Genomic DNA, 26,585 nt, shown 5'->3' on the forward strand with positions numbered 1-26,585 from the left:
TGGTCAGTGCCCAGAGAGGTTGAGGAGTCTCCTTCTCTGAAGATACTCAAGATTCATCTGAACGCTTACCTTTGCAACTTACTATAGAGTATCTGCTTTAGCAGAAGGATTCTATTCAGTGATCTCTTGAGGTTCCTTCCAACCCCTGCGATTCTTGTTTATTCTATGTGATTTTTGATATTTTTTGAAAAGCTTATATGTCTAAGGCAACTGCTGATTCTGTAGTAGTTCATTTTTTCTTTTTACTGCTTGTTAGTGCAAGGGCTGTTCTGAAACTAATGTCTCCTATTTTATTATGTTGGCCCACAACATCTGAGGTGGATGTTGGTGGTATGGCAGTAGAGTTTTAACCTTCCCACCATTATCCTGTTACGTTTTCTTGTCATGCAACAGATGGCAGCTGAGGAACAGTTGGGCAAAGTGGCATCTGGCAAGTAAGTGTGTATGGAGCAAGGATGCATCATTGAATTGAAAAAAATGACAGCCATTGACAGTCATTGACACTTGCTGAGTGTTTATAGAGGCCAGACAGTGGGTGCGTGCACAGTGAGGCAATGGCATTGTTTCAGCACTGGCAACAATGCTAGTTGGTCACCTCCACTGGGGTGCAGATTTTTATGGACATGGTAATGCAGCTTTTGTTCATTGCTGGTGAGGGTGCATAGCTAATGATGGTGACTGTTGAAAAACAGTGCTTCTTAGCTAAGAATTTGCCCTGTCAAATAGTGCTGTGCTCTTTGTAGTTGTTGTAGTTTCCATGGAAATGAGTAGGAGCTATTACTTTTGAAGTCATCTATGTATATAAGCTTTAATTTGAAACTCCGTTCAATCATGGGTTCACCTAAGATTGAAAAGACTTCCAAGGTCAGCCAGACCAACCGTCCACCTACCAGCAATATTTCTCCACTAAACCATAGTTCAGCATCTAAACATCTCTTGAACACCTCCAGGGATGGTGACTCACCCAATTCTCTGGGAAGCCCATTCCAGTTCCTGATGACTCATTCAGAGAAGTTTTTCTTAATACCCAACCTGAATCTCCCCTGGTGCATCTTGAAGCCATTCTCTCTAGTCCTATTGCTAGCTACATGGGAGAAGAGACCAACCCCCACCTCATCACAAGCTCCTTTCAGGTAGTTGGGTCCCTCCAGACTAAATAATCCTCATTCCATCAGCCACTGCTTGTAAGACTTGTGTTCCAGACCCCTCGCTAGCTTCATTGCCTTTCTCTGGACACACTCCAGGGCCTCGATGTCTTTCCTGTAGTGTGAGTGGCACAAAACAGAAGACAGTACTGAAGGTGTGGCCTTGCCAGTGCTGAGTACAGAGGGCTAATCACTTCCTTGCTCCTGCTGGCAACACTGTTTCTGATACAAGCCAGGATACCGTTGGCCTTTTTGGCAGCCTGGGCACTCTGCTTGCTCATGTTCAGCTCAGCATCAGCCAACATGCCTGGGTCTGTTTCCATGCAGTCTTCCAGCCACTCTGCTCCAAGCCTGTAGCGTTGCTGGGGGTTGTTTTGGCCAAAGTGCAGGATTCGGCTCTTGGTCTTGTAGAATTTCATCCCATTGGCCTCAGTCCTGAGATCCAGCCTGTTGTTCCCTGGTACTGTGGTCAGGCTAATGGGCCTGTAGTTCCACAGATGCTCCTTATAACCCTTCTTGTAGATGGGCATCACATAGGCAAGCCTTCTGCCCTCTGGGGCCTTTCTGGTTCACCAGGAATGCTGATAAATGTAGGAAAGCAGCTTGGCAATCATCTCTGCCAGCTTCCTCAGCACCCTTGTGTGGATCCTGCCTGACCCCATGGACTTGTGATAGCTGAGGTGGAGTAGTAGATCTGTAACTGTTCTCAGCTAAATTGTGAGGAGCTTATAATACTTAATTTTTTTTAAAATTGGGAATTGTATTTTTTGCATTCCTGCAAAAAATCCTCAACAAAATATAGCTAACTAAAAGCATGATTGTAGTACCCAGTTGATAGCATGGGGTGCTGTGACTGGCAGTACAGTATCTGGGTTTCTATATCACTGGTATTTTGCAACTAATCTGCAAACATTTATATAGCAGCCAAGACAATATTGCTCTAGAAGTGGAGTATAATGAAAAATCTTATTTCATTATTTTTTGCTCTCAAATTTATTGTGTTCCTTTTTCATAGATATTTTGATTGACATGAGAAAAATAAAGTAATTTTATATGATTCGCTTTCCTAATAAGTAGAGTATGCTTCTAAGGATACTTTTGTAATGGGTTTGAAAAGTAGCCAGATCATCAGAAGATGCTGTTTGTGGTTCAAATTTTGGGTATTTGTGGTAGAGCCTAGTTGGGCATAGGGGGTCAGAGCAGTATGAAATAGGAAGAGGAAAATTTTAAATGTTTTGAAGGTTTATAGAAATTTTTAACTCTTGTAATTGGCAGAATCTTTTCTATAGCCTGCTTTTCGTGGTTTAAAGGTTTGGTGTTGTACTTCAGTGTTGATGTTTCAGTTTAAAAAAAAGGGTTGGGGTAGAGAACGACAGTGATCTCTTCTAGTAGTTAAAGTGACTTTAGTTAAATCTTTCTACTTTAATGAATTATTATTTGCCATATTAACACCAGTTAAGAAATCATCACTGTGAATATAGCTAAATAAATCCTCCCACATATAAGATGTATGTATGACATATTTTTGTGTTATTTGTAAAGAAGTGTTAAGTGTTTTTTACGAGCCATTTTCTTTTTCACATAGTCATGCAGTTTTAAATTAGTCTGAAATGATATTATGACCGAAAGTAACCCAAAATTGATAAGCTACTCTATTTGTTCAAGTTTCTTCTTGACTCTGCAATACAATTATTGTGTACTGAAGTTTTCTTTATAGCTTCGCAGCACTTGATAAAGAAGAAATGAAGATGTAAAAACTGGCTACAATACAGAAATGTTCTTGTTCGTAATTTTTCTGAATTCCCTTTCCAAAATATTTGAAGTAGACTAGAACCAGGAGTTTTTCTAGCTTGCCTCTGATGTGGATGCCTGTGGTTGAATTGCAGTGCTGTTCAAGTAAAGTTTATTGTTTGTTTTCTTTTCTTCCTTTAGTGGATGGATTTCATCTCTTACTGGTCTTAATAAGAGTATTCCTGTAGGCATTATGATGATAATCATAGCTGCACTTTTCACAGCGTCTGCTGTTATCTCATTAGTTATGTTTAAAAAGGTAAGCTGTTTATTCCACTTTTCTGCTTTCTTTTTATTTTTTAATTTTAATAATTTTGGCTTGTTATTGCTATTTAATGAATGCATACCATAAAAGATCAAACATGCTTTATTTTCTCTTGTTTTTTTTTTTTTTTAAACGAATTTCTATACAGAACATCCAAGCTTAGATAATTGCCTACTAGTAAGTAAGTTTTCAAGGTTGCTTTTGTTTAAATGTAAAAATTCTGCTGATGTGCTAGCAGTTCTGATAATTCTATCTGCCTTACTCCTATGTTTACTGATTTTCACATAACCAAACTCTTCTGTATCTCATAAGTTAAAGAAAAAAAAAGCCTAGAGATGTCACCCTCTTACTATTTCTTTTCTCCCTGTATGCTCAGACACAGGAGAAAAAATCAAGAAAAAGGCATGGTAGAACAGGTTGTTTTTTTTCCATCTTTGTGTCACATGCATCTGGATTCTATCAGAAAGCCTGTGTGCTCAGTGTGCTCAGATATGGCATGGTATATCTTCACAGATGAGAAATAGTCCCATTTATAATGTAGGAAAAAAGTTACAATGTCAATTTGCCTGCTATGTGTGTAGATAGAAATGTCTTTATAATACTATTTGACAACTTTATCAACTGTTTAAAGAGTTGACTGAATATGAAACTAAAACTTGAGGTCTAATTTTAATTCTCAGGTAATTGGAAGTTACTCAGGATTTGGTTTTTGTTGTACCATAAATTGTAAGCTGTATTGTTTGAAGAGTTTGTAAGTCATATTATGCAGAGTTGTTGTTCACCTTGCTAGCAGATAGTTATGTACGTTACTAAGATATTTTGAGCTATGCTCAGTAATAGCTTTTCAGATTGTTGTTGCCACAGAGGCAATACTTTTTTGGCTTTGTTTCCTGCTCTTTCTTTTAACGTGGACATTGACTTTCAATGTGTGTGACAAATTGAGGCATAAGCTCCTTTTGCAAGCCATGTCCCTGTGTTATACTACGAATACAGCCTGTTTTGCATACTTAAATGCATTATTTTAAAAGTGAGTATTATAAAAGTTAAAAACCTTCTGAGAGACCTCTGTGAAACTAAGAAACAGAAATCTGTGTAACCAAACTGTGTACAGTAGGGCAGTCAGATTTTTGTAGGACCTCCTGCAGAAGTGGTCTGACTCATTTCCAGGTCTTTCTAAACATGCGAGTGAGATTTCTCTACTATGCAGCTCTGCTTTGTGGCTGAAACATTGCTATTACTCTACCAAGAAATGGAAAGTTAATCACTTTTTCACTGCTTTCACACATTCCTAGGTTCACGGTCTCTACCGCACAACCGGTGCTAGCTTTGAGAAGGCGCAGCAAGAGTTTGCAACGGGAGTGATGTCCAACAAAACTGTACAGACTGCTGCAGCCAACGCTGCATCGACAGCAGCAACCAGTGCAGCTCAGAATGCATTCAAGGGCAACCGAATGTAGAGCAAGTAAAAGAAGTTGTTAAGGTTCTCTTTGATTGTACTTTATTTTCGAGTCATTTATTCTGTTTCCTAAAAGCCTAGAATAAAACTAACACAGCATGTTTGTCTCTTCTTCAGCTGTGCATGGGTAAAATGGGAAATGTTTGTTTTGTTCTATTATAAATTTATTTATTTTGAAAGCAAAGTATTTGCCCTTAAGTGTTACTATCTATAATGTAAAGCCCACTATACTTTATGGGAGATAAGTGATTTCAACAATTGGCCTCAGATTGAATAATGGTATTTAATGATTAAATAAATGTATTAGGAATTCGACAAATTCTTCAAAAATTATTTTAGGGTAAGTCTTTTGATATAAACCTGTAAGTTTGCATGAACGCTGTTGAGTTTTCTGATCATGTTTAAATAGTGTTTTGGTCCAGAATTTACTTGCACCACTCTATAGCGTTTGTTTGTATCTGTTTTCATGGAGTATTCTCTTCCTGTGAGACATGACAATTTTGCATAAACATTCTCTGTAACAGAATGTGTAATGCAGTGTGCAAGTTAAGGAAGTTAGCTGATGGTTACAATCACACTCATAAATGATTATATATTATGTTTTTTATTTCAGTATTCCTTTCTTGAGGTAATAATTCTGCTGGAAAAGAACAGAATATTGATGTTTAGAACACTAGTTTCTTGTCTAGCTCTCCTCTTTGAGATGCAGTGGTATTTTCGTTTTGGGGATTGTTAGATTTTTTTTTTTTAGTGTAGGTTTGTGTTAACGATGGTACTGAATCTCTTAGCCTTGTCAGTCACTCTGTTTACTGCTTGTCCAAAAATATAAATACACAGGATTTGATTTTCTTATAATAATATTGTCTAAGATCAATCTTTTTAAGCAATGGCATTTAACGGATACTTGAATTCATTTTAACATAACTCAGCCATCTCTATGATTTACACTGGAAGTAAAAGCTTCCTATTTTGAACTGAATAAGTGAAAGCTATTCATCTTTCACAAACTTAAGTCATTGAGCTGAAGGCCTGAAAGGTTAAACGGTTGCTGTGGATCTGAACAATAAGTAATGGGATGTACTATCATAGTGTTCTGGAGTTTAATCAGGTCTTACTATAAACTGATGGATTTGTCCTTTGGAGGTTACTTGGAGTTCCTCAGTTTGACTCACGAGCCTTCATACATAATATTTGGGCTATTTTTTCAAGCTTTGTTTTAGAAAATGAAAGCAGGACATCATCCCACAACCTGTAGTGTAATTTTATTGTAGCTGAAACTTTTTTTGGTTCTTCAGGTGAATCACTTTTAGCAAGATTGAGCCATAAGTTTCTGAGGCCCCTCCATGCTCATATTTTAAGTCTTTTTCCATATGGTCTATTTATAATAACATAAAGTTTTTATATTTTAATGCTGTTAACTTAATCTCTTGATCAGCATTAGTAATTATTCTCCTTTATTTTACTAACTTCTTTAAATCCGACTTGAATTTGGATAAATGTAGCAGTTTCACCTACACACAAGTTAAACAATAATGAATATACTATCATCTTAAATACTCTTTGCATCATGACATTGAAAGCAATTTAAATGTTCTATCTAATAGGGGCTCTAAAATTTGCAGTAGTAATAGGCTAGCACTGAACTTAAATTTGTGTGGGATGTTAATAAAAGCTTTCCAGACAAGTCTTTGTTTTCTGCTGAGATCAGGCACTGCACTTCTAGCAGCTGCACATCATGTACAAATTTGACCTGACGGTTGCATCTAGGAGCTGTAATGTGGGTTATTTGGGATCAAAATTTAAGTAGTTATCTCGGATCTCTCTTGGGTTTGAATCCCAGTGACATAATCCTTGCTTTAAGTTCAAGAGTGCATAATAATGTATATTGCCTGAATATACTGTGGAAAAAAAAGATGACGTATAAAAGCTGAATTTGGCAGGCACATTTTTCCAAATGTTTCAATGTTCTGCGAGAATGTTCAGTGTATACTGAGCACTGATTTGTAATGTCCCAGGCTGACTATACAGATCTAAACCTCATAAGCGAAATCACAGTGCAGTTACACGTGAGCTTTTAAACCAGGAATCTGATGACTTGCAGCCCAAAGGGAAGGAAGAAGTTTGAGTTTACCTTTGGCAACAGAAGGCTGATGTTGGTTAAAATACTTCTACCCAAATAAAATGAGATTTTAGCCTCTTACTAATTACTGGAGTATGGCACCCACTTGTCATTTTGTAGTATTGTGACAAATTGAGTACAGAGTATGAAGTTTAAACACTGGAATGTCAGTAGTCATTGATACGTAATATAGGAGTATTTATCATGGGGATGTTTGTATATTTTGTAAATTACTAACAATGCTCTGTCATCCTGGTGAATGTCATGACTCTACAAATACACTCCTTCTGTCCTTCTGTTGCATGTCTGAGTTGTTCAGAAGTTTTGTATATTTATTGTATTAACACGGTGTCACAGAATAAAGAAGACTTTTTTCCCGGGATTTTTGCTCTGTATAGTTTTGAACAAAACAGGTTCTTCTTTTAAAATTCAGGATGACATACAAGGCGGCTGATCTATGTAAAAATCTCACTTGGTTTTTTTTTTTGTAATTCTGTATATAAATGCTTTCATTATGCTAAAATGGAAAAGTTGTCCACTATTGAAATAATACATTAGGATAATCAGAATTAGCCTACTCAAATGTTATGAGAAACATTCAGTACTTGCAGCCTGCTTCCTTGTGCTATATATAGTTAGAGGATTAAAATCTAAACATGCTCTGTCATTACTGAATGAAATTCTGTGACTATCCAGTGAATTCTGAAACATTATTGAAAGTAAAATGAAGTTGCTGAAAACAGCATTGGTTTGGTACTGTTTGTTTTCTTAATTCCAGCTGAGTTGGCACGTGTCACTGGTGTGTCTTGGTTTTTCATTTGTTAGGCACTACCAGTCGTTTTCTCCTACCACATCACCTTTGACACCAGCTGTTTTGTGCTGAACGTATTTCTGGGTTTTATTTGAGTGGGAAAATGCAAAAGGAGTTTACGTGTAGCACTGCGTTACCATTACAGAGAACAGTGCTCAGAGATACAGTCAGGATCATTTTGGGAGGGGATAGCAGATGTGAGACTTTGAAGGTGCTGGCACACGTGTACATCATTAAGTAGTGAAGATGTTCGTCAGCTTGAGCTGTGTCTTTGGAACGTACCATCTCAGGTGGCAGTGGCAGCACTGGAGGAACAGCTTTTGAACTGAGTGCACACTCCTTACATGAGGGAGTGTGAGCGTGTGTGCATATACCTACACACTTGCTTCGATATCCACACGAAGTAGCGATGCACCGAGTGTCACCTATCCCTCAATTTGTTTGGACTTCAGATTTCTTAAAGTCGAGGAAAATGGTTCACATCTCTCACCGTGAGCTACTTCTTGAAAGTTTAGAAAGTGTCAGAAGCTTAATTATCTAATTAATGTAAATAAACCTCAGCAACTGTGAGAGAAAGCAGACATCTCGACTTCTCTTTCAAGTAATGAAAGTCTTGCTTCTGGTTCTGTCATAAATTTGCTTAGAGTGCAGCATACAACACTTCATTGTTTGTCAGGTTGCAGGTGAAAAACATACACGTTAAAGCAAATGCAATTTAAAAGCCTGTGATTGAGCAGTTTTTGTGCTAAAACTGTACCCCCTTCCACTACCCACTTTTTCATGGGAAAGGAGCTTGTAGTGCTTTAGCTGCAAAATAAGAGTCATGTCAGGCATGTTTTTAATTGGAGAGTCTCTTTAATGCGACTGTACTGTATAATGCGCAGGTACAATTTCAAATCACATACTTTTTGATCAGTAATTGTTAGTCAGAAAACTAAAACACTAACAAAATCACTGGGCTGGGTTCTTAAATGCTATTAAAGCTACAATTAAAGAAAACTTGCTCTGGCTAAACATACCTAATATGCTTGAATTAGATAGTCATACTCCTGTTACAATTCAAAAACTCACATTTTAATTGAAATTTAGATTCAAGGAAGTAACACATTAGGTACATAATTTGTGCTAGTAAGTGTACACAGTGGTGACTCAAGAACAGACAAACAGTACCACGAATAAACCACGGCTCAATCTAATCTAGCTGAATTGCCACAGCTTCTCTTTCTACAGGGCGTGGCTGTAGTGTGTGTGTTGCTGCCAGGCCCTGCTTTCGTTGGGCTCTGTCCTTTCCTTACCATAAGCACCAGTGCCTATGGCTTTCAGGGAACACAAGTGAGATACTCTCGTGTGGGATAACAAAACTGAAATGACTGGGCTGGAAACAGCTCAGAATCCAAAGAACTTCTTGGGGTAAAATGGATAAAAAAGGTGATATAGACAAACCAGAAATAGCTCAGTAGCAGTATTTTCTGCAGTGCCACATTATAAATAAAGCACACTAAGAAACCTTGCTGAACCTTTTCACCTTTCAGACTGCACATTGCTAGGGGTAGCTGCAGCTTCACATTTCAGTTGTCTGAGTTAAGTAGATTAAATCACCCTTGGAAGAGATTTTTGTTAGATCATTAAGCTACTGTTACTGTCGTATTCATCTTCAAAATCAGGAACTCTGTTGCATTAGTCTACGCTTAGTTTGTCCACACCACCAACACACCAATTCTTCCCTGGGAAGTCCCTTTTCAAACATCCTGTTTAATAGCAAAAACTACAAAACAAACAAACAAAAAAAAAAACAACAACAAAGAAAAACACCGAAAGACATTCCTGTTATTGCACATCTCACACAAATTTGTGTATATATATATATATGTATATATATATATATATTTAAATATGCTACAATTAAAAAAAAAAAAGTCTATGGCACTTTACAGAATGTAAGTTTACAAAGTTGATCAAACCACAGATGCTTGAAGAAGTCTTCAATACCACAAAGTTAACTGAACTAATTGGCACACAGGTTTTTAAGAATCCACAGCAAAGTCTTCTAGAGCCTACGCAGTGCATGTACATTAAGAAGCAGTTACACTCTGCAGCCCCCCACCCCCACCCCATGAAATTAATTAAATTAGTTTTAAGCTGATTTTCTTCGAAAGCTGCTGTTGAGGTGACAATCAGGAACAGCTTTAAACAGCTGTCAGATTTAGTAAGAGCACCCTACATCTGAAAACTTCATCCAGGAAAAAGAAGCGTCAATATATAACACCTTATCACTTGCTAGAAAAACAGAACCCTGAGAAAGGAAATTCTAATTATTTTTTTCTGTATTTCTTCCCAGCCTGTCTTCTATCTATCTGTGTGCTATGTGATGAACGTGGATAATCTTGCAAGTTAGTTGATGGTGCTGTTGCACAGCAGGTTGATAGCATACCAGCAACAAGCAGAAAAGCTGGCTCTTCTTGGTTAGCAATGAAAAAAAAAGCAAAACATGCCACTGAAAATAACTCCTATTTAGAAAATATATATAGCTATATTAAAAAGCTTAAGCATGCTTTAGATCATAGCGGAGGTTGGCTATCAGTGTGTGTTCGGGTTGCTCACTGCTCACCTACAAACCTAAGCAGTATAGGCCCTCCATACCTTTTGGAAATACTGACCTCGGCTCTGGCTAACCAGGTGTTGAGGCCAAAGCAGCATTTACTTCAGTAACATAGCTACAAAGACTTGTGGCACTGGCAACATTCACATTGGATTGCTACCCACTTAAGAAAAGCTAAAACTCTGAATGAATTAAAAAGATTGTAATTAATTTTTAGTCAGTGTATAGGTTACTCTTACTCTTTTCCAATTACACTGCTGACCAAAGCTCAGCCGGGCTAATGCCCCAGCCTCCTGTGGTATGCACTCCAGTAGAGGGCTCAAGAGGAACACTGAAGGATGTTCTCTGTTAGCTCGCAGCCGTGCTAAACAGGTAGCATGCACGCCCTTCAGAGTGTGTATGTGCATGTGTGTCCAGGAGAAGTCAGGAAGCCACAGGTGTGGTCAGGACACATGCTGGCTGTGACTTTTTGTCCTCAAACACCACTTTGTTCCAATAGCTTTGGTTATCTGCAGATAGCTTTTAGCTATCTGCAGATGATCGGCATGAGTGGTTCCAGACTAGTTTTTTTTTTTTTTTTTTTTTAAGTTAAATATATTTTTTAAAAAGTTAATTACCCGTTTTAAAATCTAGACAGAATCTAGTAGAAGTGGGCCAGAGAAACAGGTGAATGCAACAAGCAGCTAAATTAAAACAATCCCTTTTTAATACTGGCAGAAGTTGATGGTGGTTTCTGAACGGTGGCTCAGCCATCAGCTCCACATCCTCGTGTCTCCTGGCAAGGAGCTGAGCCTGCTTGCTCCACAGCTCTGTGGGGCACAGCAGGCACTGAGGGGTGCTCTAGCATCAGTGCTCAGCCACGCTCAAGGCTAGCCCTGGGCTCGCGCTCGTGCTGCTTTGACAAGTCTTAGGAATCACCTGGAGAGGAGCAGTGTATTAAAATCAGTCTTCTACCTGTACAGTAAGAACTTTTATTATCTATAAATAGCTAACAGCACACTTTGATGGACTGACCAGGCTCCAGTGATAAAGAGCAATGTATGATGTGAAACACGCACTGAGAAATAAGAGGAATTTACTTAAAGTTCATGCAAATTATTTCTCAGATGGATTCTTCCCAGTGCTTCTATGCCACAGTTGCATCATTCCTTTTTTGAAAAGAAAAACCCACAAAAAAACCCACCTTTTCAATTTGTTTTTACAAGTAGTTCTAGTAAGTGATGGGACACCACAAGTAATGCAACCGACTGCTTTAGAGAAAAGAATGTCATCTGTGGCAAGGTCTGCTTTTTCTGCTGATTTGGTTGGAAAAGGTTCCACGCTATATGTAGTTTAAAAAATGGGAAAAGATCTTCCCAGCCATTGAGGATTTGGCACGGTTCTGGCACATGAGGCATACTGATCTGAAGACTAGGAATGAAGTTGCACTGTCAAAAGAAAGAATAATAGCACCGAAGTCCAGCATTTGATCTACATTTGTACAAGAGGCTGGAGCCCAACTCCAGCTGCTGGCATTCACAAGATAATGCCCAGCTGTGCATTATCATCTGTTTGGGATTTTGGGGATTTCAAATTAAGGCAGAGTTGCTGTTTCAACATATGGTAAAATGGTATTCCCAACAGTTGCATCAGAATCAAGTGAAAGTCAGTGTTAACAACAGCCTCTCTACAGAGTGAATGAAAACAAAATAATTTACCTGCCAGACAAGGGGCACACCTTGTAAGATTCAAGCAGGAGATGTGGCAGGGATTCAGCTTTAAGCGTTTAAAGATTTGCATGAACTGCATCATGTTGGCTTTGATCTCTCCGTCATACACTTCCTGCCTGAGGAGGCACTGTCCTTTAGGGAAGTTCAGTATGAAAAAGCACCTCAATTAAAAATATGGTACCAAACCAGGTGGTGGCGAAAGGTTCACAGGTGAGGGGAGCCCTTGGAAACAAAGCCTAATTAAAGTAGGCTTCTTGACTGTGTTAAAAAAAGAAAAAAATGTGCTGGCTTTTATTATTTTAAATCCAATTCTTTTAAAGTGACCAAGGTGGGTAGGGCAATCCGATCAATCAGAATTTGTCAGCTATGTAACAATATCCCCATTATATATACGATTCCTCACATCCCCAATCTGATTAATATACTCCACAGTGTCCTGATAATATAATGAAACTAAAAAATCCCCAGCTGTTTACATTCTCCTCTCTTGGGATCCTTTCTGTGATCCTCACTGCCCCGCAAGGAACAAAGACCATTTCAGTAGTTCAGGGCTGGAATGCATGGGGCTCAATCACACAAACTGTGGAAACTGGTAAGTAGATCTCATGGAGTCAGTGGATAGCAAATCATGATCCAGGCACTGGTATTCTTCCCACTGAAATTAAAGGAGGCAGATGAGGTTTTTTCCTTCCTCTATTTCTTCTTGCACTTTGTCACTGGATGTGGCGATTTCAGCTTGCGCCGAGAAGACCGCGCAGATGAACGTCAGAACAGTGCCACCAATAGCCGTGTAGAAAGCCCAGCCCAAGGAGCAGTCTCCCAGTTTGTAAGCAGAAGCGTAATGTCCACAATAGCTTATTGCTTTCTGGCATCCCCAACCTGCAGGGTAAAGTATCAAGCCTAAGATAAGGAAGAGGCCTAGAAATAAAAACAGAAAGAAAAGAGGTTAGTTTAACAACTCATATGTTTTAACAGCGAATGAAGTGCATTTAGTAACAATTACAATAGCCACTGATGGCCGATGCTGTTACTGATAGCTTTCTCTCCACTGAGGAACAAAGTTATTGAAGCAGTGAAGAGTTTCACTGGGGAGATGACAATGTCAGAGTCCCCATACACGACGTGCCTTTTTCACAAATGTGAGAGATTTAACCAAATTGCTGAGTGTGCTGGAGGCTACAATGCTGCCACACAACCTCTAAGAATCACAGTGAGTTAAGAACAGATCTCCATCCAGCAGTGTACGTAGACACGTGTCAGGGCAGCTCACAGGCATCTGTATTAGCATTATGTTGTTTTCTCTAAAATTTTACTTAGAAGAGCAGGAAGAGTTATACAAAACAGTTTCTGCTTAAAGTCAGTAAGTGAACACAGCCTTCCACACCTTCTATTACCCAGTTTATTTGTCCTGTACTGTTAAGCCCTTTATTTAGCCTGGTATGCTGATGAAGATAGCTGAAGATGGTTTTACTCTTGAAGTTGGCTGAAAGTTGTCAAGGTTATCAAACAGAAAAGTCTTCTTTTATTCTCTATACTACACATATTACCAACCATTTGTTAAGACTCGTTCCCATCTTCAGTTAGAACAGTCCATTCTGCTGTGCATTACATTTCCTTACCAACTGTCTAATGTCTACAAATGGTTGTCCTTCCTCCAGCATTTTCCCAGTGGTAACACCATGGGCGTGAACGGACTAAACGTCACTATTTAGGGCAGAAAAATCCACTAGTGAGTGATTTCTGTTCTGTCTGCGGGGATTTAACTGCTGTTTACATTTAAGAAGCAATGACAAATTTTGTGCAGTGATTCCTGTCCAAGTGTCCGAACTACGCTACGCATAAAGTACTGCTTTATCTTGGACAGACCTGGACGAGCTGTGCTTTCATCCTGCTGAGCCCAGCAGCCATTTCAGGCTAAACACCAGCAGTTCCTCTCCACTATTCATCACTAGCGTCCTGTTCAGCATTAACCAGCAGGACTAAGCACTGTATTTTTCTAATTGTACGTGAGCATGTTCCAGTTGCCATTTTTTCCTAAAGATCACAAACCCTTTGATAGTTAAAAGTCGCCAGCCCTGAATTAAGAAACCAGCCATGAAATGCTGGAGTGGCTGCTGATGCCATTAGTTTGGAAAGATCACCACCCGGAGGTGGTGATCAAACCCGGAGGTCTGTGTTTCATCCAGATGGCTCAGTCACAGGCAGGTCTGAGAGGCCACATTCATCTCTTTTAGCCAAAGCCACAGCACTGAGCAGCTTCTGAAAGCTGCTGTCTCATGGTACGGACCCCCAGACTCAAAAGCCACTAGTAAAATCTCAAGACACCCCTAAAAGGCTGCAGCACCTCTACTTATTCATAAATACTCTACCAAATTAAGACATTTTTAGCTTTTTTTTCTTTCTTTTTTCTTGTAAAGAGTGAAGAAAAATCGTGGAGAAGTGCTGAATGCAGCCCACAGCAGAATAACCTACAGTTATTTTCTAAGAATCAGATCTGGAGAAAGCTCCAAAACTATGGGCCATGACGATGGATGGGCAGATTCTCACTTTCCCCTCCTGACCCCTGTACTGTCTTGGTGTGACATAAGAAAAAAACCAATGTCTTTACCACTGAGCCTCCCTTCTACTCCGTCCCAGTGCAGGCACAAGGCTTAACACATCTATCGCTATCCACTAGTGTTTACCATCATTCATAATCTCAGTAGTACCCAGTTTCTATTTGCTAGGAAAGGTTAATAAAGATAACCTAATTAAGTCAATTCAGCACATCCACAAGCAGAAATGGCACCCCTTGGGTTTCATGCTCACTAGCATCAAGTGGAGAGCTGCAGACTCATCTTGTGCTTGGCTCTAACCTGCCGAGCACAGTGATGGAACTGCATGGGCTTCAGAAGTGGTTTCACCCATAGGGATCTCAAATGAAAAGGTCAAGAGTTGCTTCCAAGTTTCCTCAAAAGAGATGACTGCATGTTGCAGTGATTCCTGCTGCTTAAACAAAATGGATGGAAGATTTTCATTACTCAGCACAATACAGCAGCAGAGACAACCACGAGCTACAGCAGAAGTCAGCAACCTGACTTAGGCACTTACCTGTCCAACTAGCTCTTCCAGAGACCACAAGAAAAGAACCACTGTGCTCCTGGGAACACAGATGCAGAGGGGGGGAAGAAAGGCCCACGTGGAAAGAACAAGCTCATATATATCTGATACCAAGGTCCAGTGAAGCTGTGATCCTCCTTGGAAAGTCAAGTTAAACAGGTAAAATGGTTATAATGCAGAATAGCTCGGCAGTCTCTGGATGCTCTCACCTTTAACCTAAGGATTGCTGCTCAACCATTCTAAGAAACATGAAAAAGCCAGAGGCATGTTTCTGTGGCTAATGCTGTAGCCTTGATCTATGTCTCAAACACATGCAAGCAGCTGCAGTTCAGCAAAAAACAATTACAGGATAGCATCTGGCCAAACAGTTAGAATTTCAGCACTGAATTCTCATATTAGTGTCCACAGGGCACAGCCTGGCTGAGCCCCTCACATCTCTTTGCTTAATTGCCTGTATCTCTCCTGTTCTGTAGCCACTGCTCAGTCCCTGGGGCTCACCTGCCTGCATTTCTCTCATTTTTGTTATTTATTTGCATTACTGCAGTGCTTGGCAGCTCTGCTCATAGCTTGTGTCAGTAGCTGGCAAACTCTTCTTATGTAACAAACAGAGCACAAAGCAGTAGTGTTTCATCATGGCTCTAGTGGGCAGCAACCCTGTTCAATCACTGTGTTGGATCTAGATGATCTTGAAGGACCATTCCAACCCAAGTGATTCTGTGATTCTAGGATCCATAGCCAAACTGCAACAGGAAAAATGAAGATCAGCTGGTTCTCAGTTGCTTATGGGCAGCACAAAACATGTTTTTGTTTTCTGAAGCATCCAGGGACAGATGGCAGAGGAGGGCACTGGGTAGGCCACAGGGAGCTGGGCTCAAAGCTTCTCACCAGTGAGCATGGGGCTGCCATGGGAGCCACGGGGCACACCTCAGCGTTCATTTATATCCACAGTGCACAGGGACATGGGAGCAGCAACACTCACCTACGCATAAGAAGTTGTTCTCTGGATTGATAAACTCTTACGGTTCTCAGGGTTCTTGAATATGAGTCATACTCTTAAGCTCGACACATTTAAATATTACTTGTGCACTGAATCCGCATGATGTGGCTTTCTGAGGCATTCGATGCCCAAAGTTAAAATTAAAGCACTTAAACTTCTGTTAGTCATAGAAGTACAAAGCTCACTGTGTGTTGTGTAACTTCATGTCAGCACAATCTTAATGAAGCAACAATTACCTCCTGTCGACAGTTTGTCTTTAGATGGATCTGGCAGGAGGACAGTAAATTATAATGATAATGATTTCTTTTTCTTAATAAATCATCTTTTGCTTTTGTCCCAGTGTATCTGAACAGAAGCCAATCTTCAAGAGGAAAAAACAGAACAAAAGTCTGGTGCTTTAGCTGAAGAAAACTTCCCTGCAAAGAATCCTTTCAGTTCCTCTTTCTAACGTACAGTAAATGAGTTTTAATTCACATCCAATCCACCTGTTAATTACTGTTGTTTATTCCCCATGCTGGGAGAGCAAATTAACTCTGAAAGCATGACACGAGTCTGTTTTCCACTACAGCCTCACTGAGCTCAAGTTTGCACTGTTGAAGATTTAACCCCCTCCATCTCTGCACAGCTGCACTGCTATGGATGCAGCATTAATTACATCTTCCTTCTGTTTGTTGTTGCCAGCTTTCATACGTGTTTCTTCTACAGAGGTCTGAAAGTAGGCTGCACAATGCAATCGGATGCCCATGAACAACACAGGAAAATATTTAAATAACTCTTTGATCAGATATCTCATAAAGAGCACTGGTATAATTCTGTCAGCGTAGAACATTTTAGCATGTTTCAGTGAAGGGAATGTGTTCCCATAACATTTTATCAATCCTAAATTATTAAGCCTTAAGAAATAGAAAATGTAGACTAAACTTAATGGGGATTATTAGCCCAATCCTGACTACAGCTTGGACAACCCATTAAGCACTAGCCCTCAAATGTTTACACTACAGCCAAACTTCTCATACTGAGAAATATCAGCATGAACACAGCAGAATGCTTTGATGAGAGGAAATGTTTGTGAAGACAGATCAGTATTGACTTTTATTTAAGAAAACCTCTTTCCACTTGCACCCCAAGACTTTCCCTTCTGAGGGCCTGGTACTGCAGCAAGTAAGTGTTCCTCTTTTTTTTTTTTTTTTCATGCTCTACAGCAGTGTTGCTAGGCTAACATCACAGAGAATCAGCAAATCAGTCTGCCACTGTGGGCATCTGCATTTCACAACACATACTGGTCAGCAGCGGGGTCAGAGCTGAGTAAAAGCTTTCTCATTCCACCCTTGGAAACAACCCTCAAGAAAGGGGCTGTGCAGATGCCTGTTTAGATAAGTGAAGGCAAGCTATTTAGTTTTGACAGTCTCCTGTGCAGCTGCTGTTGTGCCATATTAAACAACAGTGTATACTAGCAAAGCCAATTTCCATTGCAAATCTTGAAACTATCTTCTCATTTCCTAGCAAAACAGCAAAAAAGAAAAAAAAAATTAACAATACAAACCAAATCAAACCAAAACAACCTTCTTAAAATACTGCTGAAGATACAGGAAATTAAGCAGCTGTGATCCATGAGGTGGCAATGCAACAGGCTTCTTTCTATGGAGCAGCACAACCCAGCAACAGCACTGCAGCACAGATAGGAGTGCAATGAGCCTTGCTCCACTCGTGTGGGTCATCTGGTGGTGAAAAGCAGCGACAATGCCCTCCACTCCTTCACAGCCACAGGAGACGAGTGCTCCAGCACAAGGACACACAACCCTGCCACTGTTACCCACAGGCATGTTAGCAAATGTGCTAGATGAACACCTGATCAATGTCATGCTTGAAATACATGCCCTAATGCACATCACTAGCTAAACCTGAGGAAGCTTTTGCATAGGTAGACAACTGTAGTGACAGACACCATGGTGGATGTCCACAGTTCTCTCAGATGCTCCTCATAAGACCAGCCAGCGCAGGCCAGTCACAGAGCTCCAAGTCAGGCAGAGGGGATGGGACAGGTGAGGGAATTCCCCACAGAGGTTGAGGCAGGACCACTGTGGTGCAGCAGGCCAGACACCACAGCACAGGCTTGTGGCCTTGCCACAACCCGCCCGCAGCCCATCACACTGCATGGCCTCCAGCAGCCCAGGCAGTCTCCAGCTGAGCGCGGCGGCACACGCATGGAAAGCAAGGGAACAATCTGTGACCACAAGAGCCTTGAAGATGGCCCATCTGGAAACACTGCAAAACAGAAGAATTTGTGATTTCAAAACCTATCTTGATAGTGCAGTCGGTGTGGTTTCACATCAGCGAGGGGGTCTGGGATAATGGGTAGGCAGGGACGATGGAGGAGAGAGGGCAGCCAAGGTGCTAAGGAATGGGAGCCAGGCTGGATGAAGGAGGTTGGCCCAGCCCTTGCAGGAACTGCATCCAGACACGGACTGCAGGGTGCAGCAAGACCCGAGAGCAAGCTCAGCAGAACTGAAACCAGGTCATCTCCCAAAACTTGCACAGATCAGTTATCTTCCACAAGGCCACTTAAACTTCCCATGGGTTCATATAATGGGAAGCAGTTCCCTGACTGCTGCCTTCCCTGAACTGATGAAATCCCACTCTTTTCAGCCACTTGCTCATACTCTGATTTATTAAGCCAATCAAATATGCATCCTCATAATCAATGTTTCTGATGTCACTACTGACATTAGGGTGTGGAAATAGGGCTAAGAATAGATGGTGGAGGATGTGCCTGACAGGAGGTAGAAGGAAAAGCTACGGACAAGAAGCTATTATCACTATTATGTACATTTTGCTACCACAGAAAGAGCCAAAAAGAAGCCAGCTTATAAAGCTTCGATGTGGGCTGTTCTGGCAGAAGGCCAGCATATGGGTGATTTCTGTATAGCGTTTGGGGTTTCTTGGGATTAGTTTTTTTTTACTGTGTAATCTTCTGCTTGGTCTTCTCTTTAACAAAGCATGCGTGTACAGACTCCTCTCTCCAGGAGAGGAGAGGGCAAGCTGCATCCCATCAGATGTCACAGAATCACAGAATATTCTGAGCTGTGCCAGCCCTACCCGTCACATCAATTTGCAGGCCCTGACCACCCTGGAAGGCTGTAGCAACTTTTTTTGATGCAAGCCCTGTTGGTGTTCTCACACATGTGCAAGCCCTGCTCAGCTCCACGCTTGGAGCAGCACAGCAGGAGCCAGGCACACCACTGTGCCTTCCATGGGGCTGGCACGTGGCTGCCAGGGTTTGCCTCAAAAGCCAGTGAGGTACTGGGCGTTTTTAATCTGAGACGGCACCATGGCAGTCTTGAAGCAGCTAAATGAGTAACTACACTGCAATGGCTGAATTTGGGAGGTTCCTTAGTTTGGAAAGAAAATACCAGATGATGTCAAACAGTCCATCCACAAAAGAAGCAGAGGAAAAGACCCAGCACATTTCACAGTGCTTGCTGTAATGTTTTTCAGTGCTGTCCAACTGTCTGCTGCCAGTGCCCTCAAAAACATGAATCGGTTGTGCAGAATCAGCAGAAAGGGAAAGAAAAACACCTCGTGACCAGGACTCTGCAAGGGAGTCGAAGCAACAAGCTTCCTTGGCTGAAACAATGAGGTAAAAGGGCCCCGGGAGGTTTTATCGTTCCATTACATTTCCTCAGTGCTGATCCTGCAGTGTAAGCTGACCATCCCTCCCCTTTCTGCCTGCTGAGGTTGAGTTGATTTCTTCTTTTTTTCTTGTGTTTGAGGGCAAGCTCAGCCTCTGCATCTAAATATTCTCTGTATTACAGAGTTTGCTGTTCTATGTAACAGCAGCATCAGCCTTGGCTCCAAGTCTGAAAGCAAAAATCCACCTCACAGTAGAGGCAGCTAGCTGTCCCACACTGCTGGGCAGCAGGGAATGCAGACATCCCCAGCACCTCAGCATCAGTGCAAGTACTGTGCCCTTGCACATACATGTGCCATAGGAAAGCATTTATCAGGGCACTGCACAAGGTTCTCTCACTCAGCACTATTTGACAAAGGTTTATGCTTGCTTGCTAACAACATCAGCTGCTAATTTTTGTCAGTGAGAACCTTCACACTGAGAATCTGCCGAGTGTCTGCTGATCCCTGAGACAATCATGGTAGTACAGGAGGCAAGCTGACTTCCAAATCTAACTGAACACTGAAACCTTCACTTTATTTCTTTAACTGTCCTTTGAGTAATTCTTAACACTGTCCCTCAGGCTAAATAGCAGTTCAGCACTGGAACTCGTTTTCCTTCCCTGGCACACTTCCTCTTGCTCCAAACCAGCAGTCCCCTTAGCTTGAACTTTCTGCAACCATGTGTGTATTGGCTGTCATGCTGGCAGCTGGCCATATAGGTTACAGGAAGCACTATACCGCAGACAGCAGGGGCAGTTCAGACCATCAGGATTTCCATTAGAACCCACCCCCCGGCCCCTTTTTCTTTCTTCCCACCCCAAGAATTCAGAATTCTGGCATCAGAAAAGAAAAATTCTAAGATGAATCCAAGAGGAAATATGCTTTTGAAAAATGCATGCTCTGCATTTTAGAAAGACAAACAAGAAGTTCCCTTGCCATTGAAGGCTGAACTGCTCTGGCTCCGCTTCCCTCCTGCCCAGGCTCCCAGCCAAGCAGCAGCCTCAGTCACCTGCGGGCAGCAGCGTGAGCGTGCGTGGTGCTTCCCTGTCCACCAGCTTGGCTTCTTTGACACAGCAATGCTTCTTGACAACATGCACAAATACCCTAAGTGCTCCACAGCCACGAGCCTTCACATCCTGGCCCTCTTCTGGTCTCTACTTTCCCCACAGAGATGTTCAAATGAAACTCCGCCTGGACTTCTTGCTGCTGGATAGTATTTACCTATTTAATTACATGGCTCCTTTCTTTGCACTCTCTAATGCAGGGAAAATATTCCTTTCCAGGTGGAACAATCTGCAAACATTTCCAAAACCAGGACCTCTGATGACTACTTCTGCAAGTTCAGAGTGAAAGACGCTGCAGCCGGAAAGCCAGTGGTAAAAGGTCGTGCCCTATTACAACTAATTATAAGGTTTCAAACAGAAGCTGTTATTTTCTTCCTGTATAGTTTTTTATTTCTAATTTTCTGCAACAACAATGACAAAAGCTCTGTGGACCAGATATGTGCATGCCTCCTACCCTCTGGCCTAAATGAGAGTTTGCTGAAGGACCATATAAAAAGATGTGGCTTTGTGTTTGTAATTTCACCATAGGCATCACCTAGGTCACAACCACTGTTGCTAGACAGAAAAGATATATCTGGTGTCTGTTATTGTTTCTTCGTGATGAATTCCAGGAATAAACTAACTTGCTGTATGTTTTTAATTATATTAAATCTCCATAGCAAAGATATTGAGATTTTAAATGAGATTAAGTCTGTGAGATCCCCAGTTCCTGTAGACGGCTCTGTGTGGGTGCATCTCATCTTTGAAAATGAGATGTTTGACATGCTTAAAAATATTGGGCTGATATATGCTGATAAACAACATGATTTGTGAATTCTTTATCCTAACAAAAGTAGTAGTTCACATTTGAAGCTGAAGACAAGCACACAGACCTTTGTCAAGCTGTTCTCTGGCCAAGGCTTTAGTTCACACATTATAATCCTTGTACAGACTAACCAGGCCAACAACTGCTAAAAACACGCATAAGTGTTTTTCAAAACTGAGGAACAAAGAAAGTTGAAATTAACAGCTGTGATAAGTCATACGGAAAATACTTTCAACTAAGTAAGCAGATGCTGTAATGCTACTGGCACAAGAGTAGCAGTGGACCCAATAAAATTAATCTTGAGAAAATGAGTTGCTAGCCACAAGGTGCCTGGCTGCAAAATATTGGCAGAGGTATTTCTCATAGCAACAGTTTCAGTAACGTGACCTTTCAATTACCCAGTTTCATGCTGTGTCATTTATCTAAATTGTAGGAAAAAAAAAAGAGCTTCTCTTCTCAATACAGCTCATAAAAAGGACTCCACTATCTCTTCACATAACAGACATATTGTCTACCATATTGTTCAATGCCTTCCTCTACAGGCACAGCTGGTTTGGTATTAAAACCTAATACTGTCCTATCTATTCACAAATAGATGCCTTCCAGAACCGTTCACTAAGCTACAAGAATCTACTTGCAGCCTACTCTGGTGCTAGACTATATCTATCTTGAGATGGCACTGGAACCATAAGCATGGTTATCTTCTCAACAGGCACGAGTGTGATGCAACAAACATCTGCTTATGCTGGTAACCAAACTCTCACACAAACATAACTTCAAATGAAAAGATGTCATCTCTTAAAAAAAACAGGTTTCGTGGATTATTTCTGAAGTACAGGGTAAGAAATCAAGGAGCTAAAACCTTCCACTAGCTCTAATTTGCACTGCAGAGCTGCTTATTTGTCGTGCTGGTGCTGGTAGTTCTGTGAACCAGGGGGAATTGCTGCAAAATGTATCATTTTTATTTGAAGGATATTCATCTGCTCCCAAAGCCTGACCAGAAGCAGCGTGAGCCAATGTAGGGACCTAATTCTGGCCCAAACACACAAACCTTGTTGTGGGTGATACAAAATAACCCATATGCTTTCATACTGCTTTAGGGTGCTTTCAGAGCCAGTGTCGGCTGTGATCCCAGCTGTGTCCTCTGTGCTCAGAGGAAGAGGAGCACAGCCCTTGTCCAAGCGAGGGACCAGTTGGGACACCCATCAAGGCTCAGTCAGCACTAGGGCTGCCACTGTCCTGGCAAGGAGTGGTCAAGACGGACTCTTCCTTCCAGCAAACAAGTCCCAACTCCTCACTTCTGCTGTAGCCAAACCACTGTATGAATTGAAAACATCTGGTTAAGAGCACCACCAAGAGGGAAGGCAGAAGCAGCCTGTGCCACTGCTGCCTTCCTCGCCACTCCCCGAGGGTAGCCGATTGTGGCAGGACCATTCTTCTCCTTCAGACCACCCCATGCACACACCACAAAGCACAGAACTGGCATACAGAACCAGCCCTAGTGACCACAGAAAGCTACACGCTGCTCTGCCTAGGGCTTTCCAGCTTCCGTCTGCGTTACAGTTACTTAATCCTTGTAAAGCTACGTTATAAACACGACACATCTAGAATGAATTCATCATTTCAGGCAAAGTACAATCAGACCACTAAAAGATAAGCTCACAGAGCTCTGTGACTGCAGCTGAACAGCGCGGTGAGCTGACCAAGGGGAAAGTTTACTGGCAGGTATGACTTGTCAAGTGCACGCCCTTGAAGGAAATGGCTTAGCATGAAACCTGGAGAGCTGAGTGTTCAGCTGCGGGCCCTGTCCTGGAGTGTTTGCTCTCTCCTCAGTCATGGGGCACCTGAACTGCCCTGGGACTAAGGAGAAGTCACCGAAGTAGTGAGAGGGAGATGGACGAGGATTAACTTTGCTCTCTGCTGGTAACAAAGGAGAGAAGTTTTTGTTACAGAAAGAAATTCACACAGAGGGAAAGCGCTGAACAGCAAACAAAAGAAACACTGGCCAGTTCATTTTGGCATACAACAGACTGCAATCCTGCCGCCAATGTCAATGTATTACATGCTGTGTAGCTATAAATTTCAGCTGTGTTTGAATCAACACCAGCATATAGAATCAGTCTGGGTCTGTCTAGTGAGATCTCCTTGTAGACAGCACAGAATTGCTGTGTTTCTCTAGCTGAACAGCGCAAAAATTAGAACTTCTAGTTGCTCTCAAAGCTCACGTACCTGCAATCCCTTGTAGCAGCCCACAGACATTAAAAATACTCTTCTTCATAATGCTCTGCACACACATAGTAAAGACAGACACGAACGCCACGGCGCAGAGGATCAGGATTCCCACAGCAAGGAAAATAGCGGTTGCCTGCCAGAACCCACTGGCAATCTCACTGAAGTTTTCGGCGTAAGGGCCGCAAAGCGTATCTCGCCTGGAGAGCTGCATGTGGGAGATCCTTGTGCAGCGCCCATAGATGCCCAGCGTCGGGCGGTAGGGCTCCTGCTGCCCTCCCGTTCTGTTGTCCGTGTCCTCGGTGCTGACCGGCTTGGCTTTGCCGACCAGCCAGTCCGCGCTCATGAAAGCGATGAGCTCCGCGAAAGCCACCACGATACTCAGGAGAGTCCATAGCATCGACCGACACGTTACAATGACATGACACATATTGGTGTGCGCTGCTTGCAAACGGTGCAGCTGGCGGTCTTAAATCCGGGCACGACGGGGGAAAAAGTTCAATTAAAGCAGAGAAAAGGGACCACGAGGAAAGCTGCCGCAGCTCCGCTTGCTCTTTCGGCTCTCACAGCAGCCAAGACAAAACTCCTCGGGAGAAAAAGTGAACTGCTACGAGTTTTGCGAGCAGTACAGGCATTTGTCCTCTCCACTCAGTTCCTCCTTTTTTCTTGCAGGGATGCTGAGCTCCGAAGCGCACTGTTACTGCTCATTGTGGCACATGACGCTCCGGGCCGGCGGGGAAAGCCGCGGGGACTGCCCGCTGCTCGACTGACATCACGCACCTACGGGAGAGAAGAGACCACATCAGCCGCATAAAAAACCGTCGCGCCTCCACGTCCGCACACCCCACAGCCAAGATGAAGGCCTGCGCGCATCCACATCCACATCCACACTGTGCAGCTCTCCGTGCGCACCGCAACCTCCCGCCTGGTCCCGGGGACCGACCGCCCCGGCTGCCCAGCGGCGATCACGCACCCGCTCGGTCCGAGCGCGCTGCCAGTGAAGCCTCGGGCCGCGGGCCGGTCCCACCCACTCCCGCAGCACGCCCACATCATCTTCCCCTGCTTGGAATTACCACGGCCGCTGGCAGCGGCCCAGCGGAGCGCTTGGACGCGTTTAAGCGGTTTTACAGCCGCTGCCTCGCGGGGATGTGGGCGGGGACGGGCGCACCGCGGGGAAAGGCAGCGGGGCCTCGGGACGTGGGGCTGCCCAGCCGCCGCGGGACACCGAGCCCCTCCCCGCAGCCCTCGGTCGGCCAGGAGCACGGTGCGACCCAACCCAGGGCTCCCCGTCCGTCTGCTGCCTGCGGCGGTTGCTGGGGACGTTCCCAGAGCTACGCTTCCCTTGGAACAAGAGGCAGTCCGAGATCTTCTAACTCATACCCAGAAGCTTTCCTTAAAATAACAGATGGATCAACACACATGGCTCCGCGCTTAAACTCAAAATGTGTCACTTGGAAAGAGGGGGAGAGCAGGAGATGCACTCGTGCTGCTCCTCAGCTAAGGGAGCGCACCACTCCCGAGTCTACTCACAGGAAAAGAAAGCGACCAAAGGCAAAAAGTTGAGAAGCAAACAGTGCCTCATCACCTCATCTCTTCCAAATACAGAGAGGTTAGCAGGTATCTGAAAAAAAGATACTCCCATCCTCCTCTCTTTTAGCTTTGTCAAGGAGTAATGGAGTTGGTGTTTAATTTTTTAGGAGTTTTTGACCCCAGTGGTCGAATCCTAGTCCCACTGAATGTGGAAGTGAAAAACAAACAAACAAACACAAAACACCACGACTTCAAAAAACTCAGAATTGCATACAACAATTTCTTCTCTTTCCTACACTAGGATTTATGAACCATTCACAGCATCTCTCTTCTTCCCTATCTCAACATGCAGACCCCTCCATTCCAGAGGTGGGCACTTAACCTTCCATGCCCACAACTGAATTTCACCTCCCTCAGTTCCTGGTTACCATGCTGCCTGTTTTTCCGCTGGATGATCCTGCATATCCTGCCCGGTATTGTGCTTAGAACAAAGCCTGCAATTTTCAGCTTCTCTGTTGCCACTGGCCAACTACAGAAAAACATCAGAGAGCACCAGAAAGAAAGCCCAAATCTACAATGCATGTCTGACACTCAGACAACTAATTTCACGACTTTACTAAGTAGATTATTACACTTCTAGTTGTGCATTTATCTGTACTGTGACAATCGTTTAGCTCTTTTTCCATTTATTTAATTCTGGAAAAGCTGGGGAAAACACTGAGATTTCAAGCAACCTGACATACCAATGACTCGAATACACCCTTTGTAATAACAGAGAACTGAAGTGTCAGCCTGCCAAAGGAAAAAAAAAAGTTAATTCTCTCAGAATTTCCACTTTAAATAACAACTGGAATGTAGGAAAAGTATACATGCTTCTTATGTCAGTGGCATGATTAAAGACAATTTAATAGAAAACACCTTTATTTTTTAAGAGAAGTTCCAAAAAGAATCTGTATTTTTGTGTAAGCACCACTCCTGTTAAACTCATCTTTGTAATCAGTTGTATTTCCAACTGAGGTGCAAAGGACCTGGCAGTTGAATCACTGCTGGTACACTTCACTCTGTACCAACATAAAATTATAAAATGCTGTTTACTGAACACAGAAGAGAATAAAGTTCATATTCCAAATGAACATTGGAAGCCATAATACGTGTCACTAATAAAGAATGGTGAATGTGTTATTAGCATCATAAGGAAAAGTACACACACCACTGGTTTCTGTTCACTTAGAATGCAACGAGAATACATAGTGGTAACGCGTTAATGTATGATTACCTCCAGAAAAGTCAATGCATG

At 42.3% G+C, this 26,585-nt stretch overlaps 2 protein-coding genes and 1 pseudogene across 3 annotated transcripts in view; 1 reads left to right on the forward strand and 2 right to left on the reverse strand.

Moving 5' to 3' along the window:
* The window catches only part of SCAMP1 (secretory carrier membrane protein 1), a 156,826-nt gene that overhangs the window by 35,766 nt on the left and 94,475 nt on the right, over positions 1–26,585 (forward strand). The window contains exons 8-9 of one of the 2 annotated variants that reach the window (XR_010622423.1): positions 3,078–3,195; positions 4,494–5,419. Coding sequence is in view for 1 of the 2 variants with exons in the window: in XM_065739829.1 (XP_065595901.1) it covers positions 3,078–3,195; positions 4,494–4,658 (283 nt within the window). In the remaining variant the exon portion in view is untranslated. Of the gene's footprint in view, positions 1–3,077; positions 3,196–4,493; positions 6,388–26,585 lie in introns of those variants that run through there. The other variant, XM_065739829.1, reaches the window with a different exon arrangement.
* On the reverse strand, positions 10,796–12,503 carry LOC136050921 (uncharacterized; annotated as a pseudogene).
* Positions 12,350–26,585, reverse strand: part of LHFPL2 (LHFPL tetraspan subfamily member 2) — a 58,523-nt gene continuing 44,287 nt past the window's right edge. Inside the window, exons 2-3 of the mRNA XM_065739836.1 lie at positions 23,759–24,538; positions 12,350–12,813 (exon numbers count right to left, since the gene is read on the reverse strand). Of these exons, the coding sequence (XP_065595908.1) occupies positions 12,557–12,813; positions 23,759–24,188 (687 nt within the window). The 5' untranslated portion in view covers positions 24,189–24,538 and the 3' untranslated portion in view covers positions 12,350–12,556. The remainder of the gene's footprint in view (positions 12,814–23,758; positions 24,539–26,585) is intronic.

This window comes from Cyrtonyx montezumae, unplaced genomic scaffold, assembly GCF_038088225.1.
Source record: "Cyrtonyx montezumae isolate F1298 unplaced genomic scaffold, pur_monq_1.0 scaffold_25, whole genome shotgun sequence".
NCBI classification, from domain to species: domain Eukaryota; kingdom Metazoa; phylum Chordata; class Aves; order Galliformes; family Odontophoridae; genus Cyrtonyx; species Cyrtonyx montezumae.